Source organism: Eurypyga helias, unplaced genomic scaffold, assembly GCF_000690775.1.
Source record: "Eurypyga helias isolate BGI_N326 unplaced genomic scaffold, ASM69077v1 scaffold12879, whole genome shotgun sequence".
Classification (NCBI taxonomy): domain Eukaryota; kingdom Metazoa; phylum Chordata; class Aves; order Eurypygiformes; family Eurypygidae; genus Eurypyga; species Eurypyga helias.
The window spans coordinates 1,343-22,570 of NW_010272851.1; the positions used below are offsets into that span (position 1 = coordinate 1,343).

General features: G+C 49.1%; 2 protein-coding genes across 3 annotated transcripts; one reads left to right on the forward strand and one right to left on the reverse strand.

Annotated features, from left to right (window-relative positions):
- Window positions 1–5,574: 5,574 nt before the first annotated feature.
- Window positions 5,575–11,419, forward strand: DHRS7B (dehydrogenase/reductase (SDR family) member 7B). Of its 2 annotated transcripts, none has more exons than XM_010159278.1 (6): window positions 5,575–5,754; window positions 7,410–7,525; window positions 8,204–8,414; window positions 9,079–9,171; window positions 10,635–10,787; window positions 11,107–11,419. In XM_010159278.1, the coding sequence occupies exons 1-6, from the start codon at window positions 5,604–5,606 to the stop codon at window positions 11,310–11,312; spliced, it is 930 nt and encodes a 309-aa protein (XP_010157580.1). In that variant the 5' UTR covers window positions 5,575–5,603; the 3' UTR covers window positions 11,313–11,419. The 2 variants fall into 2 exon arrangements, with proteins under 2 accessions (XP_010157580.1, XP_010157579.1); XM_010159277.1 differs by having other exon boundaries at window positions 5,604–5,754; window positions 7,410–7,531.
- Window positions 11,420–16,173: 4,754 nt separating this feature from the next.
- Window positions 16,174–16,690, reverse strand: TMEM11 (transmembrane protein 11; the record flags this gene model as incomplete). Its single annotated transcript, XM_010159280.1, has 1 exon — window positions 16,174–16,690. A coding segment is annotated over one exon (517 nt), but the record flags the coding sequence as incomplete, so codon positions are not given.
- Window positions 16,691–21,228: the final 4,538 nt, after the last annotated feature.

A 21,228-nucleotide genomic window follows, 5' to 3' on the forward strand; every position in this document is an offset into this window, starting at 1 on the left:
AGGAATGCCCCCCAGTAAACACCAGGTTTTGATGCAGAGTATGATGAGAAATTCATCTGTCTCTTCAGTTGTGCTCAAGAAACCTAAGGGAAGAAAGTAAAATTCTGTTTTAATTAGCACGATATCCATGTGCACCCTAACATCAGCGTATGCCCCAAATCTAATTGGAGTGATAGAGAATTGCAACTGATTCACAAGCTGCCTTTTTTTTTCATCTCGTCTTGAAAGACAGGGATTGGTTTTATGGATTCTCTGGATTCAGTACTAGAAATCATTGGTTTAGTACTAGAAATAACCAGAGGGTCATCCTAAGTTTTGTATCATTTTCAATTCACTTCTATCTTTTCACTCTGGGGGTTAAACTACCCCACATTTGAAAGGTCACAGACCGTATTCCTGGGGTTTGTTTTCAGGGGCAGTCCTTGGCTGAGTTGGCATTGGACAGATCGCTTGTGCTTGGACTGCTGCCATTTCCAAATTTAAGTCAGGTCTGTCCCGTTAAAAGACCAGAGGGAGACACCATCTCACAGAGTCACTGGCAAGTGAGTTCTTTTCAAAGGTAGGATATTGTGCTTTCTTCAGACTAAGTCGGTAGCTAACCAGGCTTCGAGCTGCTGCGCTTCTGGACAAGGGCTTCCTTAGAAAAAAACCTTACTTTTTTCCTTCTTTTTATCCCCCCAGCTTTTAAATGACGCCTCTTGGTTTCTGAAAATAGCCTCCATTTGTGCTGCCATTTGTCATGTAAAGGACAATGTGCGTCTGGGTGGCTGAAGGTAAAGGAGAATAGGTGTTGCTTAGGGAAACTGTCAAGGGTTTGGCTTCTTTTAGGACTTGATCCCATCTTTGCTGCCTTTAGCACATTCTTGTCCTTATTAACTAAGATCTTTCTTCCTTCAGAAATAGTTGTCCTGGCTTTTATGGGATAACATCCAGGTTTTGTTTCAAGGGGAAAGGTTATATTTTTAACTGGGTATGTGATTTATTAAGCCTTTCAAGACGTTTCCAATCACCTCATTTGCTTACATTATCAGTGTTCTTATTTCTGCTCCCTAATAACCTGCATGTTCCAATCCTGCCTTTTGGGATGGAGAACTGAGAATTACAGGACTTCATTTGAAGCCATTATGAGCAGTGACATCTCTCCTGCCAATACCCTGGTGTCATAAACATCGCCTGTTATGAATTAGTAACACTATTTTCAGCATGACTACCCACACTGTTGAACAAAGGCGATAGTGGGGTCTCGGATCTTTGAGCAGGTCTGAGGATATCCGGTTTATCTCGACTCAGGTGTGGAAACCCATGTGTTCCCTACCCCTACACTCCCCCACGTTTTTAATGTGACATGGCGTTACCTGCCCTTGGTACGTCAGAGTGTTACCTGTCGTAAGTTGACACCCCACCTGGAGTGCTGTATCCAGCTGTGGAGCCCTCAAAATCAGAAGGATATAGACGGGTTGGAGTGAGTCCAGAGGAGGCCACGGAGATGCTCTGAGGGCTGGAGCACCTCTGCTATGGGGACAGGCTGAGAGAATTGGGCTTGTTCAGCCTGGAGAAGAGAAGGCTCCGGGGAGACCTTATTGCAGCCTTCCAGTACCTGAAGCGGCTACAAGGAAGCTGGGGGGGACTTTTTACAAGGGTCTGTAGTGACAGAACAAGGGGTAACAGGTTTAAATTGAAAGTGGGGATGTTTAGATTACATATCAAGAAGTAATTCTTCCTGGAGAGGGTGGGGAGGCACTGGGACAGGTTGCCCAGAGAAGCTGTGGATGTCCCATCCCTGGAAGTGTCCAAGGCCAGGCTGGATGAGGCTGGGAGCAACCTGGTCTAGTGGAAGGTGTCCCTGCCCATGGCAGGGGGGTTGGATCTAGATGGTCATTAAGGTCCCTTCCAACCCAAAAGATTCTATGATTGGGTTTTATGCTTTATATATTCTCCCAGCCTTTGTCCTGCAACTTCACATTTTTATTGATGTGAATCAAATCTTGATCATCTATGATCTAGCTTATTCTCCTTCAGGCTGCAACATTCTTTCCCTCTGGCTTTTACAGCGAATCACTCCAATACTGGACCGAATAGAACTTCTCCTTCAGGCTGGGGCAGTTCTTTCCTTTAGCCTTTCCACCAAATAACCCTGAAAACTGAACAGAACGTAACTGCCGCCCTGTTGTGTCAGTAGCCTGGCACTGGGCTCCTTAAGAGGGATATGGTTGAACATATGCAGCGTGGCTCTATGGCTTGAGCCAATTTCCATATTCTCTTGCCGCACTGACAGTTATTCTCTCAGTTATTTTTTCAGCATGTTCGATATGCCAAGTTAAAGTCGGGGCCCGTGGGTCTGTGGTACGAGCTAGTGTATGAAATCAAAGAAGACTTGTTGCTCTAGGTATAAAGTACTATAGGAATTCTTTCTCCTTTCCAAAATAATTTGGTTCAGCTAGGTTGTCCTCTTCCTCAAGCCGGACAGAAGTGAGATTTTCTTTGTTCTGGGCCTCTTTCTAAAGGGCCATTTGAATACCTTCATTGGAAGAAGGTACTGCAGCTGTATGCCCTAATAAAAATTATCTTCATCTCTGCTCAGCTAGTCCTTCTCTCTCTTACTCCTCTCCTTCATCCAGAGTCTTCCCCATCCCATATCTCCTCTCCCCATATGTCGGAGGAGGTTACCTGTTGATTCAAACTAGCCTGGAAGCTGAAAAATGGGTGGTTGCTGCTGACTGGATTTGTGGGATGCTGCAGCCTCAGGGCAGAGGTTGGGTCACCTGCCCAGTTCCTGCATGTAATATGGAGAAGAAGGGAAAAAAAGAGAGAAAAGAAAGAAAAAAACAATTACCTCCTTTGTTTAGAAAGTAAATGAATAATAATGGATGAGATTAAGGAATAAGTTAACTAGGCATAAATGGTTCATTCTGATGAGCAGTGGATGATACCTGAACATGGTTAGCTGTTAGTTGGTAAGATCGGGGCTCTTTTCCACCTGCCCCATGGCAGAGAGTTCGGTCCTTGCAAACTCAACCTCTGTTTTTGCCAAAAACTGTGAAAAAACCATGCTGTACTCACCCGTGGGACTCCCTCCCATCTCCTGGTGTGGTTTAGTTAGGAAAGGTGTCAGCAAAGCCCCCTCCTCCCAGTTACCTTTTCATCTGCATTTTACTGAAATCATAAGCAAAGCTGGTCAGATTTTTCAAATGCCTCAGCTTCAACCTGGGCTCAGGAAGGAAGCCAGCTCCCACGTTGGAAATAATGAAAGGTCCTAAATAGGAGCCGAAGATTTTGGGCTCCAGAATGTCCTGTAAGCTCAGTGTCAGCACAGCATCTGTTGTCCCTGCCCACACCTCATCCTCCAGATCTCCAGAGACCTCTGAGAGCCAAAAAAAAGGGACAACACAAAGAGGGCAGCTGCTTTAATGGCCAGCTGAACCAGCAAGGAGAACCTTATCCAAGCTAAAGAAGGCCATTAGCTCTTTCCCGGGTATTATTTTAGGGGCAGTACGCACTCTTACGTTAAGCCAGCTCTACCAGTCCTCTGCTGCAAACCAGTATAAAGCACACACGCTGTGTGCATGCAGCACAAGGAGGTGGTCTGAGGGTGCTGTGCTCCTGCACTGCTTTGCAACGCCGTTAGTTTAATCCTCCGTTTGGGTTTCTGATTTCCCACTTTGGGCATACTCCCTATGCCCTGGGGAGCGTGTGGCCTGTGCCTGGCTGCATTATGGCAGTGTATTACAGAGTGAAGTACTTTGTAGATACATGACTTAGCTTATGAATGGGAAGCTCCGTAGTACCTCAAGAAGAACTGTGTGCTAAGTTCAGGGCTTTATTTTTAGACCTTGTCAAACTTACTTAGAGCTAGCTCAGCTATCTTTATGTGTGATTGCATTGTGTTCCAACTATACTTCCAGAAATACTTATTTTATACAGTTCACTGCTGTTTCAGCAAGCTAGTCTGTTCACTGACCAGCTTGAGGAATTCCATGCAAGCTGTGATGGAAATCTGGAAGAGCCTGACATTTTCCACATTAGCTCTGTTCCACGGCACCTAGAGCCTCTGTCATCCCCTACTTAATGACATGGAATTCTGGCTGACCATTAGTTACCTCTTGCTCTCTGCCACTCACGCTGTCCTTCTGTTTGAAGTAGCCTATGAGTTGTGTGCCCAAACCTTTCCAGTATCTTCCCCGTAAAGGCCTATTTTGCAGGTCAGACTGTGAGAATTCAACAGCAGGGAGGACACTTATATTTGGGTTTGTCTTTATGCGTGCCCCAAGGGTTTTACGGATTCCAGGAAGGGGTTGTAACCAACTTCACTGTGACATCAAGCATAAAAGCTTGGGGCTATAGACAGTGGGAAAATCGGTGACCTTTTTTTACAGAAGTATCACTTACTCTTTGGCCGTGTAGTAAGCTGAAGCATAAACTACTCCCTTGAAGGCAATGGCTTAGCGAGGAGATCAGAGCTATGCATGGGTATCAGAATCTGATTCCAGGACGAGCTAGGTCTCGTAGATACCTTTAGCTTGGGTTTCATGCACAGGTTTAATTTCAGTATATTAGAACACAGGTTCATGCTGTTAGACTGCACAATTAATGTTGGCATAAAAGAGCATGAACGTCGGCTTTCGCCTGCTAGACTGGACATGTGGTTCACTTAATCAGATAAGTTGTCTCTGCCAACGGGTGGTAAAAGGCACCCGAGATGGAAGCACAGATTTCAGTGCATTAAGCGAATAAAGTGCTCAGAGAAAAAAACTACTCTGCATCTCCAGAAGACAGGCTGGCTTATATCCGTCTGGGATAATACACACTAACTGGTCTTTGGCATGTAGATACTGTGGTACTGGCTGTTCCAGAGAAATCTAAGAGGTTTTATTACAGTCAGAAGAATGCAGAGACATATCATAGAACCATAGAATGGTTGGGGTTGGAAGAGACCTTAAAGATCATCTAGTTCCAACCCCCCTGCCATGGGCAGGGACACCTTGCACTAGACCAGGTTGCTCCCAGCCTCATCCAGCCTGGCCTTGGACACTCCCAGGGATGGGGCATCCACAGCTTCTCTGGGCAACCTGTCCCAGTGCCTCACCCCCCTCTCCTGAAAGAACTTCTTCCTGATATCATATCTAAACCTCCCCACTTTCAATTTAAACCCGTTACCCCTTGTCCTGTCACTACAGACCCTTGTAAAAAGTCCCCTCCAGCTTCCTTGTAGGCCCCTGAGGGGGGCCTGAGGAACTTCCACTCTGAATATGCTTTGTGTAAGAGAGTCCAGAGCAAAATGGAAAAGCACATGGGAACAGCATCTCTGAGCCCAGGTTTGTTATATGACAGCTGACAACATCCAACACCAAGTGTCCTGCTGGGATGTTCAGATTAGCATTTAAATGCTTAAAATTGGGTGCCGATGTGAACTTTTGAAAGTGTAAATGAAATGAAGGGATGAGGAAATCTGTTGAAGATACCTCTGTATGGGATTTGGTTTATTGGAGGTCTAAGGCAGGGTTAAAAAAAGGATTTCCCTGGTTTCCAAGCCTCTGCTTGATGGTGAAATGGTCTTTTTCCTTTCATCTTGTGGCTCTAGGAAGACCGTTCAGAAAGGAAAACTCATGGATCTCACAAGCACAGTTATCATCCCGCTGCTTTTTGGCAGTTTGGGCATCTTTGCCGTTTTTCGGCTACTGCAGTGGATGCGGATGCGGACTTACCTCCAGGAAGCAGTGGTCGTGATCACAGGGGCTACCTCTGGCCTGGGAAAAGGTAGGTATGGGAAGAAGGGCAGCAAAGGCAGGACAAGCAGAGGATTGTGGAAGGGGCAGCCGTTGGAATAAAGCAGTAATGAGCATAAAGTTCATATTGCTCTGAATTTTGAGAGACGTGGCTTGCCCAGCCATAGCAGTTATAGCCAGCACGGATTTTGATGTCTTAAAATAAGTTAAGGAAAATTTTAATCCTCCTGAATAAGCTGGAGCTCATCAAAGCAAGGAACAAGTTACACTGTTCTTGTGCTCTCAGGGGTCTTTTCTCTAAATCTTGAAAAAGCCAGGAAGTCAAACCGTTTCCCTTCAACTTCCCAGAACTGGTGCTCTGCTTTCATGTTTGTTGTGTTTCCAGATACCCTGCCATCCTCCCTGCCGTCCCGTCCTCCCTGCCGTCTCCCCTGCCGCCCTCCCTGCCATCCCGTCCTCCCTGCCGTCCACCCTGCTGCTCTCCCTGCCGCCCTCCCTCTCTGCCTCAAGTTAAGGTACCTTTTCTCTTGCGGTACAAATCCATCCATTCTAAATGCCAACTCTTGGCAATATTGACACCAGTATTTTTTTTCTAAATAAAAACACAGGGTTTTTTTTTTCTAAATAAAATTTATTCTTGAGTGGATGCGTTCTCTAATTCCGCTTCCTATAATTGCGTTAAAAGCTCCTTGAAGAGAAGGCAACGTGCTCTCTGCTATCAAGGCCTTTCACTAGGATGAGTACATTTATAGAACCAATAAAGCTCAACTCGATGCTGACTGCATGACTTCATGACTTTGTCCCTCGGGTTGGGAGATGAAGTAGTCCTCTCTGTCAGATCCAAAATGCAAGAATGTGTCTTTCACAGCAAGAAGAGACAGAACTAGTATCTTGGGAGGGACCTTCCAGCTGCGATAGGCTGGGCAGATGGAGCGCTGCGTGTTGTTGGGTGTATAGATTTCTACCACCGTACAGTGAAGTTCCCCCCCTTGTCTCATTGCCAAGATCTTATACCAGTTCCCTCACTCCCAGTTATTAATATACTAGACCACCTCTAATTACTGGGCATTCTTAAACACCCTTCGTTACCCCCTGCTGTCACCTCTGGCACAAATAAGCAGTTTGTCTCCCTGGATCACAGAGGGGTGGGGTAAAGAACAGACGATTGCCTCAGCAGCTGGGAGCCTGGACAGGAGGACAACAGCATGGCCCTCCTTTTTCAACCTTTTCTTGATGAAGAGGACCACCTTGATGAGGCCATTAGGTCCAAGTCTTCCAAAACCTTTGGAGGTGTTCACTAAAACTCCTAAGATCAGGCCCCACTGCATTAGGTGACACACAAGGTAACTGCAGTCCCTCTTAAGAAGGGCATATGGGCAAAAATTAAGAGGCGTGGGCAAATCTAAGCAGCTGCTGGGGCAGGATGAGTGAATGGCACAGTAACTGCAAAACCAGCACAGTAACTGAACGCACCAGCTGCCTCAGTGCTGTCGTGTCTGTCAGCCACAGGAAAACGGCATTTTGCTGCGACATCACTCTCAATCAGCCCATCTCTCAGGAGTAACTAAGCTACCTTAGACCCGCACCAGCTAAAAGAAGTTTTGGCCTATCACCAGGCACAGTGTGGATCTGCTGTCTGTCTCCAGCATTCAAATGTCTCCTCTCTCTTCCTTGCTTCCTCCAAAGAATGTGCAAAAGCCTTCTATGCAGCTGGCTCCAGGCTGGTGCTCTGTGGCAGAGACAGTGAGAAACTCAAAGACCTGGTGCAGCAGCTTTCTACCATGACCAACCACCGAAAGAACGTAAGTGTGGGAGGAGGAGGGACTGGTTGCCTCCTGTGGCTGGGATTTCTGTTCACATTTTTGCAGAAGTTACGGAATTGCCTGTGGGTTCTTCTGTTGAGCAATAGGAAAAATGCAACTCTGTGGCTAGGGAGAGATGCAGCTATAGGAGTAGACTGAGCTGACATGTCCTATCTTGTAGAAACCCTACAAAAAAAAGCCATCTGAAAGACTCCTCGCCTTGTAATGGAAGCGAAAGCATGTGAGTGCAGCATGCCCAGACCCCTTGCATCTGTATGTCATATGCTGAACCTGGAAAAGGGACTTTCCTTCTCTTGGCTTTTATTTCTGATGCCCAGCTGTGCTGACAGTGGCTAAGAAAGGAATTGCAGGCTTCTGTGCAAGACCAGTGGGTTAAGTTTTTGACTTTTTCAGATGCATTTTCTTTAATAAGACAATAGGAAGCTTTAGTACTCGAGGAAGATCGCACTGGTATAAGGAACAGGCTATAGGAGCAGAGAAAGACAAAAGCACAACCTGCTTCTGTCACGTGTTCCTACCAAATGGAACTGCTGGGCTGTAATTGCACAAGGTGTGGATAGCCCTGCTCCTGTGCTTCTAGAGCTGGGAAATCCCATCATGAGTGTGAACACACAGCACATGCAGCACAGCCTGAACTCAGCTTTTGTTTATTCACAGACACACAAACCTCACACTGTGGTATTTGACCTCTCGGACACTAAAACTGTCCTAGATGCCGCTGAAGAGATCCTGAAGTACTTGGGTTATGTGGACATACTGATCAACAATGCAGGCATCAGTTTCCGAGGCACAGTTGTGGACACAGGACTGGATGTGGATAAGAAAGTGATGGAAACAAATTATTTTGGTCCTATAGCCCTCACCAAAGGTACCTATGATGTGATTACAGGGAGACATGGGGTTTGGCCGATGCCTTCTGCAGGCCAACACAGCTAATCACGGCTCAACTTCTGTTTGCATTTGGTACAGTGTAAGAGGGGAGGAAGGTTTGGGTTTGTGGGCAGGCCTAAAGGAGATGCTTGGGTATGACTGTATGGGAAGCACTTGATTAGAGAAACCACTGTGTTTAAAACACCTCCTGACTCTAGTCTGGCAGGAACTTATGCAGAGAGACATGGCTAGCCTGTCTGCTCTGATAAAACACCAGAGAATGCAGCGTGGCTTCGAGGCGAAGCTGCAGCTTTCCTAGGAAGCTTCTTCGGTGGCACAGAAAGTTCAGCCTGGAGGGCGTCAGATGCAGGAAACAGAAAGATGTACTGGTGGCAGAGAAGAGAAAGACCTGCTGACAGTGCCTGTGGGAGCTGACAGCTGTAACTGCCTTCGTGCAGCCTCGCTGGCACAGGGAGTCTCCTCAGGTGGCCGTCCCAGACTGCAGTTTGAGGTGTGCTAAGCACTAACCCTTGCCCAAGCCCGACACCGAACAAGGATCTTGTCATTCACTTAGGCATCTCTGGATGCTCTGAAAGCATTGGTTCTTGAAGCAGTAATGGCAGGACTGTTATTCTGAATGGGTCCTTTCTGTCTTTCGCTAGCACTTCTCCCCTCCATGATCAAGAGGAGACAAGGCCACATTGTGGCCATCAGCAGCGTTCAAGGCAAAATAAGCATTCCTTTCAGATCCGCATGTAAGTACCTCCACAGAAGATGGGGAAGACATATTTGGGACACCAGATCGAATGAATACTTGGCTAGTGCTTCCACCTTTAGCTCTCTGTAGAGCTGGCTGCACACAGGGAAGGCAGAGCTGTGCATCGTTTGAGTGTGGTCACAAATCACTGATAGCTGTTGAGGAAAGCGCTCTCAAGCACAAAACCTTAGTCCTGTCCTAAAGTTGTTAAGGGATGGGAAAGGAGAATATGTTTTCAGTGGCTTGAAAGCTTGAGAGTCTCTACAAACTTTCTGATTAATTCTGTAATTATGTTGCATTTTATCCTTGCTGTTTGCCTGGATCAACAATGTCGGCATCAGCTTCCGAGGCACCACTGTGAGCACAGGACTGTCCTATAAGAACATTGGACCTTCTTGTTTTAATGAGTTATGAAGTGCCATAGTACAAGCAATGCCAAAATAACAGCCTAACCAGTTACCTTGATCCAGCAAACTCTTCATGTTTACTGACAAGAAATAATAATATTGGTGAGATTACTGGAAAAAAACCTTATAAAAGATGGAAGAACGAGAAGGGGAGTGTTTGGCATACAAGCCTCTGTAAATCACTCACTCAAAATAAGTCTGAAGCCAGAAAATTACAGTGGGGATGGCATAGAAGTGGCAGTGCATGGCCTAGAGTGAAGGAGAACCTGGAGTGTCTGGGCCATCTGGTCCTGCAGATGATGTGGGTACAACTGCACCAAGAAGCATGTTCCAAAGGGGTTCCAGAGGGCTTGTAGTGACCAGAGCTGCGTGGCCCTGGAGCAGGGAGCTCAGTGCTGTGTCCTCAGACAGGGTGTGCAGCCTGCGCTAAGCTCTGTGCTGCTGGTGCCCTGCAGCCATGCTGCAGTCGTGGCCGTCCCAGCAGTAGCGACCAAGTCTACACTGAGTGAGCGAAAGGACTTGCTAAGCTTTTGACAGGGGAAAATCCTGCCCTAGGCCACGCTTCTCCCATCTGCTCATGTGATCAGGTTTTGACTTGTGCGCAGCCAAGCCCTGAACCTGCTCTGCAAGTCCGTAATGCTCAGCACACGTAGGCCGGCAGCCGGCGTCAGCTCTGCCCTCCTGTGCCGGCATCACATTCCCCCAGCCCGCCTTATCAAGTGCTTCCAAGCCAGGCTTCCTGTCTCCACTACTGCGAGTGGGAGGCAGCTTGGTTTCACTCCGCAGCGCTTTGGCATGGCTGTGGTATTAAGCTCAGGATTCCAGCCAGCTTCCAACTTGAGTATTTCCATTTTGCCTTCCTAAATTGCATCTCACTCCCACTACCTGGTGCTGCCGTTCGCTAAAAAAAAAATACCCCAAACCCACTAGCTGGGGAACAGCTACTGGGTTCTCGCTGGGAAGTGGCTGCACCGCAGCGAAGAACCTTTTCGGGGGAGTGAACCTTCGACTCCACTCCTTCCCCATACTGCATAGTTCTTTCCCTGTTTTCCAGATGCTGCCTCCAAGCACGCTACCCAGGCCTTCTTTGATTGCCTGCGAGCAGAAGTAGACCAGTACGACATTGATGTGACGGTTATAAGCCCCGGGTACATTCAGACAAACCTCTCCCTCAATGCTGTAACAGCAGACGGATCGCGCTACGGCGGTGAGTCACGGTTCCGTGCCCTATAGCTAAAACATCTCCGCCTCACTGGGTTACTCCAGAGTACTTGCAAGATACGGCCACAGGTTAGCCCTGAAGTATCAAAAGACAACTTTGGGTGCAGAGTAAAAGCAGTAACCCCCAAAATTTAGCCTTCCTAGACAGCAGTTACTGATTTCTAACCATCAATGACGCCTGCCTGTGCTCCCATTGGTGTGAAAATCAGAGCCATACAAGCAACCATGTACAGTTAGAGCAGTCCTAGGAAAGGTCCTTCAGCATGGGCTTACCTGGTGGTGCTTATTGGGCTTTCCTTTGGCAGTTATGGACAAGAACACCGCCGAAGGACAGACAGCCGCAGAGGTCGCGCAGGCGGTCCTCAGTGCAGTGGGACTGAAGAAGAAGGAAGTACTTGTAGCTGGCCTGACGCCCTTCCTGGCTGTCTACCTGCGAAACCTCTTCCCCAGGCTCTTCTTCACCTTGATGGCAACTAGAGCAAAAAAGGAGAGAAAAGCAAAGGACTCTTAGAGCTCAGCTCAGCCCAGCAGCAGCTGCAGGAAGAGGCTGAACCCTGCAGTTTGGCTGGGACATCAGCCAAGGTGCTCCCGCAGGAAAAACCTTCCACAAAACACTGCGAGTTACCATTGCATGGAGAGCGGGAAGCAGTTTCCCCGTCGGGGCAGGACCACCTAAACCTCACCTGGAGAAGGGTGCTTGGAGAGAGGAACAGAGCCGCAGGGGCGGGTAACTCAAGGGAACGCTGTGCAGCAGGGCAGGCCCATGTGCTGGAAGGCAGCACCTCACTCTGGGCATGCTCAGCCTTACTGGCCTGCTACAAATAAACCCCACCTGGTTTGCCTACACCCAGGCAGATCTTGGCTTTCCCCCTGACCCCTGTGGAACACAGGCCCCAGCTGGGAGCTCTGGTGATCAGTGTCTCCTTCCCACGCCTTCCAGCGTGATCTAGAACGTGTTGCTTGATGTGGAAAACTTCACAGAGCCTCTGCTTGTTAACGTGCCAAACCATCTGATAGACTGAAGTCCAGTGCCACTTTTACGAGAGTAATGTCAAATCTTGGTTTTATTTGGCAGTTATTTTACCCGAATCCTGCCTTACTGCTGTACAGGGACGCTTAACTCTGTACTGCCCGACAGTACGGTATTCACCCCAGCAGAAATTAACCCAGGGGAAGCACTGAACTGATAAAAACCAGCACAGGAGGGAATGGTGTTGAGTGTGAACACTGTGCAGCAGCACATCCGCTCCACCTGCGGCCTAGAACACGCGTGGGTGTGATTCCGTAGACACCAGGCACTGTGTCCTGGCAAGCAGGAAAATCTGTGCGTAGGGTGGACAGTGTAGGACACAGACCCTTCGCTGTCGTCGTGTTTAAAGCAATCACAGATGCTCATTAGGATCACATCCAGTGGGGAGACGAGACCTGCCTGTTCAGATATCGCAGGCTTCAGGAGTCCAACAGCCTGAGGCAGTGCCGTATCCCATTCTTCACCCCTTCTCATGTTGTGAGAGATGCATGCGCCACGAGGGAAAGGGAGCGGCTGCACAGAGCTCAGCAGGACAGAAATACTCCTTTTTAACCTCTAACTGAAGTAAATCTACTAGTAGGACCCCGGGTGCAGACCCCTGCTGCCGCCTCCAAGCGTTTACCAGCCTTCTCCATGCGTGCTGCCTCGTGTGTCCCGCCCGTCTGATGACAAATAAATTACACTGCTGTGAAATCCATCCTTTGCTCCTCTTCAGCTCCCGGCGGCAGTTAGAGGAAGGTAACGTTAGAGGAAGGGAGAGCGGGAGGGCTTTGGTTTTCTTTCCTTACCTTCCTCCAAGGTGCTGTCGTACCGGAGTCCTTGCAGAACAACATACATCCCAGCCCATTTTACATCACCGGCTCGTTTGCAGCAGACGGTGGATCCACACAGGATTAGTCACCCTGAAGTCCAGCACAGGCGCGCAGCGTCAGCAGGACCTTCTGCAGCAAGCCTTTTCTTGGCCACTAGTTATAAATGATCGGCGAGTCCAGCCCAGGTGATGGCCAGGTTCAGCGCTCACAACGCTGCTGCTGCTAGGCCACCCTTGACCATTTTTGCTGAGCTTGCAGATTTGTTAAAGGCCTTGGGCTGAAATGACAAATTGAAGCTTCCAGGCGTTTTATCCTTTCTCTTGTTAAGAAACCAAGGCATCACCTGCTCTCCCTCTCCACAAAGGGAGTTTCTGTAAGCGTTAGCTGTGCTTTTCCAGTGTGTTGCGTGTTCAGGCCCTGCATTTCTTGGCTCCTGCCAGTCCCACCCAGCTGCTCATCTCCTGGTCTATCAGGTGATGGCTACCAGGAAGGACCACGGGGCCACTTTGCACTTCTGTGTTATCTTCCAGGGTGCTGAGGAGCGGAACACACCAGGCCTGAGGGGAAAAAGGTTACGTGTGGGAAGTTGCGGTAGTTAGCGTTTGAACCACAGCTCCAAGAGCACGCTCCCCTTGGAAGGTGCTGAACGGAGCGCCCTCCGTTTCAGAGCGGGCAGCGGAGCACGCGGGACTTTTGGAAGGGAGACTTGTCCCCAGCAGATGCCAGCGCGGGAGGGGGGCAGAGACGGGTCCCAAAGCTCTGCATACCGGAACCATCCATGCAACGCACTGAAATGCACGACCCTCGAGACCCCTCTCATCCTCCCAAGTCAGGTCGTGCAGTTACAGCACTAATAGGGGCGTCATCAAAAATTCTTGCTAAATTACTACTGATATTTATTGGAAAACCAGCCACCCCCACGCCCCGTCTGCGTCCTCTGCACCTCAGAACGGCACAAAAGGTGTGGTTTCACAACAGACCTGCCTGTTGAGAGTTGGGGTGTTCAGCCTGGAGAAGAAAAGGCCCCAGGGAGACTTTATAGCACCTTCCAGTGCCTGAAGGGGCTACAAGGAATCTGGGGAAGCCTTCTTGCAAGGGCCTGTAGTGACAGGACAAGGGGTAACGGGTTTAAACAGAAAGAGGGAGATGGAGATGGGACATCAGGGAGGAATTCTTCCCGGAGAGGATGGGGAGGCACTGGGACAGGTTGCCCAGAGAAGCTGTGGATGCCCCATCCCTGGAAGTGTTCAAGGCCAGGCTGGATGAGGCTGGGAGCAACCTGGTCTAGTGGAAGGCGTCCCTGCCCATGGCAGGGGGTGGGACTGGATGGATTTTAAGGTCCCTTCCACCCCAAACCAGCCTGTGATTCTATGACTTTTCACCTTTCCTCCTGCACTAAGAAACCGCAGGAAACCCGCAGTCTCAACTCCAGCCTTTGATGCACGCTGCGCATCTAGGGAGCCTACCCAGGGTTAGTCCTTCTGCCAGAGCGACCGTCCAGGCGAGGGAAACCTCAGCATGAAAAAAGCATCCAGGCTCACAGAGGTGTGGTGAAGAAAAGGAGCTAGTTATTCCGCGCTGAGCAGGAACGTCTCCTGTGTGGCTAGCACAAGGGTGTTTCGGAGCCTTCTGCAGGAATGAAGCACGTTGGCTACAGCAGATCTGCCACTAGTTCTAAAGTTATCCAGTAGACGTGACTTCAGGAACAACGCCAAAAAAAAACAGCAGTCCTGGCCTGACCGCAGCAAGATGAAGCGGTTGCATTTCTTCCCTTCCTCTCTGCCAAGGCAACTGTACATTGTTGCTATAAATAGAGACGCTCTGGAGCTTCTTTTAACCTTGGAGCGAGACAACTCAGCCACATACCTGCAGGAGAGGCTGCTGCCACCTCAAAAACGTCTCGATGCCACAGAGTCTCCTCCAGCCCACGCATCAGCTGAGCCACTGCCTAAGCGGGTGGTACTTGTTCCGAGCTCCCGGCGAGCCCCGTCTGCCCAGTACACACACGCTGGGACGCACGCCCTGCTAAGACAAAAGCTGCATCAGCGGAAAAAGCACAAGTCGGATCGGCGGCCAGAAAAGCCTGCCGCGGCTGGGAGGCGAGGGGGAGTGCTCGCTGCTGCAGTTTGGAAAAACAAGAGACAGAACTACTGAATCTGGGTTCCGGCCTCGTGAGATTCCCTTCCAAGGTCAGTGGTTCCGCTGCGGAGGCCGGACCGCGGCTACCCCCGAAGCCAGCGGTACACCTGCGCGCGGGCAGTTCTCACTGCAGGGCTTCGCTCCTGTATTCAGATCGCAGCGCTTGAAGCTGTGCCAGGCTGGCCTTGCCAACGCTAGCCACGCCAACGCTAGCCACACCTATTTTCCATCTGGTAGGAGGAGATTATGGAAAGCAAGCCCCTATCCCATAAAAGTAACTGGTGGATCTTGCAAAGCAGTAAACACCTCCCATTCCAAGAACAAGATTTTGACAGTTTTGAGCTAAGAGATGAATTAATGCATAAGACTGAATTCTGAAGTTCCAGCTAAGACAAGATACAGTCACGTGGATGCCCTGCAGAAGCAGGCAGCTCCGGAAGCACAGCTCCAGCAAGAGCAGCAGAACCGTGCAGGCAGGGAACAGCCCCATGGGTGTTCAGCAGCAGTGACACCGCAGGGCCGAGAGCTGGACTCCCGCCTCGGCAGTCCCCAGCTGGAGCTGCACCACGCGTTTCCCTGGAGGAGAATCCACAAGAGCTGGCACGGGAACCGCGCAGACTCAGCCTTACCTCCACTGTGCAGAGAAGTAACGGTTGGAGGTGCCAGGGCAGCAGAGGATTTGGACACCTTTAGCCCCAACCATCGATGTTTCAGTAATTACTGAAAGATACGAACACCGGTTAACGAGTAAGCCCTCTTCCAAGAAACACAACTGGTTGAGCAAGAGGGAAAGCAACACTCTACAGCTCCTCCTGCAACAGATGGGTGTTGTGAAGTAACACAGATGCTGCTGCCACACGCAGGGGACAGGAGGAATATTGGGTCCATGTGGGCATGCAGTCGCCACCGGAGCTCTCCCAGCAGACAGCCTCCATCATCCCCCGGCAGCACAGGATAAAAGGGAAATAGGGTAGCAGTAACGAGAGAGCAAAAGCATTTGAAATTCTCATCCTTTAATGGTCAATGATAACTTCTGGCTGGTTCTGTGTAATACAATTAAACAATATACTTAAATGTTTCAAAAAAAAAAAAAAAAAACCGCAGCGCTCGCACCCCCCTCTCTCTGTAGCTTGCTTTCATCGACATCGCTGCTGGGTTGGACTCCCGTGGCCTAACATACAGCTCTCAAGTCACCACACATCCACATCGTAAGTGTAACGAAGAACTGAAAAAACCTTGGTGCACCAGTGATGTGTTATTTTTAAAAATAACATCTCTATTAAACCCAAATCCTTCCCGGTCTCCACTGCTTCTCAAAGAGGAAAAACAAAACGTTACTGTGGGAGTCTTAATACACTTGTCTTTGTGGGTTTCTCTCTTCCCTGCTGAAGTCATACAGCGTAGAGTTCATAGATCTTCTTTACACAGTACACCAGGGCAGCGAGTGCTATCGTGTTGTGCAGTCTCTTTCTGTGCAGGTCGTCCTTCCTCACCAGCACCACCGGAGAGGAGGAGGTGAGCGTATGCAGGGGCAGGCGGGAAAGTTTATAGGCATCGTACTCTACTTGGTACTTGCAACAGGGATCGAATTGCCAAGAGATGCCATAAAGGGTGCAGCAGGCCACGCTCAGCACGCCAGCAGGCAGGGAGATGTAGTGAGAATAATCTACTGGAAGTACCAGAGGGGTGAAGAGACAGGTAGTGCCCGCTAACACGGCGGTCTTGTGCAGGCAGTTCCCGACGGTGATCCAGCGGGCCGTCTCGTCCCCGATGCGAGTGGGCTCTATCACTATGTACTTGTACTGCGCTTCCAGGGCCTGCTCCAGCTCATACTCAAACTGGTCCTGAGCATTCTCTCCATTGTAGATCTCGTGCACGATGTAACATTCCGTGGAGGACAAGGTGACCCTGTTAACAGGGAACAGAAAATTAACACTACAAAGCTTAAAGACAGGGTTTTCACCCACCCAGCTGCGAGGAGAGAAAAATGCCCCACTGCCCCACGTGAGGGCAGCCCCTCAAGGTCAGTCACTGCCCGTTCACCAACAAGCAGCTTTATCAAGATTCATTTCACATCACCTAATTATGCCTGCTGTACATGAAGTCATCCCAAAATAAAGCATTGTATTTTACCTTACCCTTTCCTAACCGGAGGAGCTAGAACGGTTTCAGAAAACAGGATATTGTTAACAATCCCAAAACGGTTCCTCACACTAATACCCAAGAAGTTTTTCTAGACATCCTGGAAATACCACACCCGAGCTGCCATGCCGCATCAACAAACGAACCGCAGAGCCTTAACGGGTTTCCACCAAAAATAAGACTAGTTGCACTGGAAGGTTTCCAGAAAGAAAGCATCTTCCGATAAAGATACTGCTTTCCCACACAGTAACTACCTCCTTGCCACTGCTGCAGCTTGCTGCTCACTCCTCCATGGTATATCCAACAAGGGTGGCCAAGAAACACTGCTGGAAGCGAAGGGGAGAAGGTAGCAGAGCACCCTGTTACAGAACCACTCGCTCCCTCCGCTGAAAAACAGCACAGCAAAGCAAGGAATGGGTTTTTTTTTTTAAGCCAGGCAGGCTTGAACAGCCAAGAAGGAGCTCGCTTGACCTCGGAGCATGCTCCCTGCTGACAGGGGATTCACAAAACTGGTCCATCTCCCATCTGAGTAGCAGCTTTTAGCTATGTAGAATCACATCCCTTTCCACCTTCCCGCCACCCTCTTGGCTCACATCTCCTTAGCGGCAGCTACATTCCTGTGAAGGACTGCTGAGAAACAGGACGATGGCTCTCTGCACCGAGAAAGGGCAAACACCTACCCATCGGAACAAGGCAAAATCCTCCCTTCTAAGCAGCAGAACAACAATTTCTGACATACTTGTGTTTAACCAGAGCAAAACTGAGCACGTGGCCTCTGGAGGATAAAAATATCAAGCAGATTCCTTTAGCAGAAGAACAAATCATGGACGTATTTGACCTAATCAGACAAAACCACCTCATCCCAACAGCATTTACACCCTCCCGATACTGGGAGGCGAGATGCTGATGAGATGGAGAAGGAAGCTGGCACTTCTGGCTCCATCAGAACAACGGCAGTGGTACGTGTGCACTGGAAAACGAGAGGGGAAAACACACGTTTGCAAGCTGCTGTTACCAGGCACTACCCTTAACGTGCAGCTCCGTGATGCGAGGGGCAGCACGCAGTGACCCCCTGTAATCAAGAACATTGTTAAATTGCAAGCTGTTGCCAGAAGTAGCTGCTTTTGTGAAAAGCAGAAAGCATATCAAACAGCAGGACCCGAGACGCACCAGCCTCCCTCAAAGCAGAGTAATAAGCAGTTTTATAAAAAGTCTGGCTGGAATTTATATGAACTACAAGGAAAGTTCCATTTACAAGCTAGTCATTGAGTTCTCTGCAGTGCATTTCCCCCTCGGCTTGTTCACGAGTAGAAGAAAAATAAAAATCCACCTGGATGCTGTGTATGCCAGGGGCTTCTTCAGAGCCATCATCTTGCCTGACATTGTTTGGAAAATTAGGATTAACTCTTTCAGCACAGGCTGTCTTCAAATCCAGACTGGATGAGGCTTGGAGCAACCTGGCCTAGTGGAAGGTGTCCCTGCCCATGGCAGGGGGTGGGACTGGGTGGGCTTTAAGGTCCCTCCCAACCCAAACCAGTCTGTGATTCCATGTGGTGGGCTCTGACACTCTGTAGTGAATTGTCAAGTATTTAAAGAAAACTTTTAACAGCAGCTGTCTAAAAATTTTCAAGTACTACATCTTTTCAAGTACTACAGTGTATCAGCTAACACGAAGGAGTTTCTAACAAAGAGCTGGTAAACCAGGCATCCCACAGATACGTAAAGGACACAGCTGGTAATGGTGCCTGCCAAGGACATTTTTTTCCCCTTGATGACAACCGTTCCAAATGCAGCTTCTTCCAAATCAAAAATTCCAGCTGCATTACAGAAAACATGCTGAGACTTACGGTAACTCTGCAAAACCCCACCAGTGCCTACGTGAAACCACTTGCTAAGGCGTAATGACTTCAGGAAAGCGCTACTGCGGAAAGGCATTTTCAAGCTGGAAGCTGACCCAGTACTAACACAACCCTCCAGATAACATTAGCTGTTTCCACCAAGAAGGATTTTCAGCGTTTTCTAACACCTAGGAAGATGCAGTGTGGGTCTGCAAAACAGAGAAGCACAATCCAAAGTCAACTAAGAACTCTGGAGAGGCTTAGGAACATCACAATGGCCTAGTCACCCTAGGATCTCCCTGCCATCGCTGGGAAAACAAGGGTGAAGCAAGCTTTTTTTTTCTCTGCCTGTACAAGGGCCACAGGGAACTGGGCTTCTAACTCTGGGAATTAAGGCAAGTAACTGCATTACACGGGATTCTGCAGGCTCAGCATGAGGACAGCTGGCACTAACCTATCAGCCTCACTTCTAGCTCAGATCTTGCCTGTTCTTCCCTCTGAATATCCCTTCTTTCCTTTCACCGTAATATCCGCACACAGAGCCACACCACAAGCAACAGCCACCTGTCAGAGAGCAGGAATCCAGCAGCCTTTGCCCACAGGCTGTACTGTCCATCTCTTCTGGAATCTTTTGGCTTGCCGGGCTCTGGGGCTTTACAACAATGAAGTCAAGAAAAGCACTATCATCCCAAGCCAAAACAAGCAGGTCTTAAAATGTTCTGTTGGAAAAAAAAAATCACCAGGAAATAAACTGCACGAAGGCAGTTTACTATCAGACCCCTGATAGGGTCTGGCCCCTGAACTACGCCGATTCTCTACACGAGTCCTCTGACACAGGAATAAATCTCTGTCACAGTGTTGAAGCTGCAAACAGCCAAGTGGGTGATCCAAAAACAAAGGGAAGAGAATGACAAAATAGCTGCTCGAAACAACAGGACACACGAGGAGTCAGCAAGGCAAGCAGAAGGTCCCTTTCCATAAAAGAGGAAGCGGGTTTATCACATATTATTTCCATACGGGAACTGGCTGCCCCTTGAAGATGGAAAGCTGAAAACTGGTTTGTTTTCCGATGACGTAGGAAGAGGCACGGATGAGACACATGGGCTTGAGAAGGCTTTAGGCCTTGTTGGCGTGAAGAGTAGGGCCGAGGACCTCGATCACCGAGGCAATCTCTCCTGACACAGCCTTTCAGCTGAACACAGCAGCTGCCCGTGAGCAAATCCAGTCACAGCGATTGGATGTGCTCAAACACCGGAGGCAATGGAGTCTGCCTTTTTGGAGCTCGTCCCTCACTCCCCAGCAACGACAAACAAAAATGCAGAGCTGTGCAATCAACCGCAAGCTGGCATCCACCAGTTATGAAACGTGATCATTTTGTATAAATCCCATTTTACTTAAAAAAAAAAAAGCAAGCAGTGGCAGAGAGGATCCAGTTCCAGAAGCCATCAAATGCTGCCCCACGTCCAGAAGGCCAGTGAGCTGTTACCTACAGACCAGAACCTAAAAGCAGTTGTTAATATTATTCAATCAAATGACGTTGCAGGACCTGTCCCCCCACCCCCCCAAGAGGGCTAAGCCGTACAGCTGTTCGTAGGAACAGTTTTGGACCTACAGCCAAACAGTTTATTCCATTGCAGCTTCATGCGCTCTCTCCTTGAGGAATTTCAAACGCCTCATTCCTGGTGCCAACTGAAGGTGTATGGAGGAATGTGACGGCTCTCGACTAGTCAGCACAGCAAGATGAAAGTCACTGAAAGCCATTGATGTGAAATTTCGGTATTGCCGGAGCTATAAACAAGGCATCAGTTGTTAACAGAGCTACCATGGGCAGGAGGGGCAGAAATGTCTGTCTTAGCCATAGGGCAAGCCTCAAATTACATCTGGATTATCTTCCTAACATGGGAATATGGGAGAGCACCAGGAGAGGGGTGCTGCGGCTGGCGAACAATAGCAGCTCCAGCACTTTCCCAGCTGCAGCCCCCAGAGCAGCTCCATTCCACTGCCTCTGGCTCGGAAGCAGTCTCCTACCTGCCTCCCGAAAACAGCCGCCTGGCCGTTGAGTTTTAACTGGATTGTCTTTAAAGATGAAGAAATAAATACCCCTAAAGAGGGGGCACAATGCCACTCAACTTGAAAAGACCCTAAGTTTTGCCAGGTGCCCACTGACGAAGAGAGAAACAAAGAGAATGTTGAAAACAGGGCAGATAGCAGCCTGGGAGAAACCCCAGCGTCCTCCTACCACTGTCCGCTTGCGGGGCAGAACGCCTGCGCCTCGCCAGCGGGCCGCCCTCGGCACAGAGGAGTTCCTCCATCGGCCAGACCGACTTTTGGCTGGGGCTTCAAATCGTTCAACCGTCACAGTTCTGCAAAATGTTCAGAATCATGATTAGAAACGATCTGAACATGCAGTGAACACAGGTACAGGCCTGTCTAAAGGAGTTCCTTTAGAACTTGGGAGTTCCTCTG

Coding starts and splice junctions, on each gene's coding strand:
- DHRS7B (XM_010159277.1), top strand. CDS start 5,604: ATGGATCTCACAAGCACAGTTATCATCCCGCTGCTTTTTGGCAGTTTG. Junction 7,532..8,203: donor ACCACCGAAAGAACGTAAGT/GTGGGAGGAGGA, acceptor GTTTATTCACAG/ACACACAAACCTCACACTGT. Junction 10,788..11,106: donor AGACGGATCGCGCTACGGCG/GTGAGTCACGGT, acceptor TTCCTTTGGCAG/TTATGGACAAGAACACCGCC.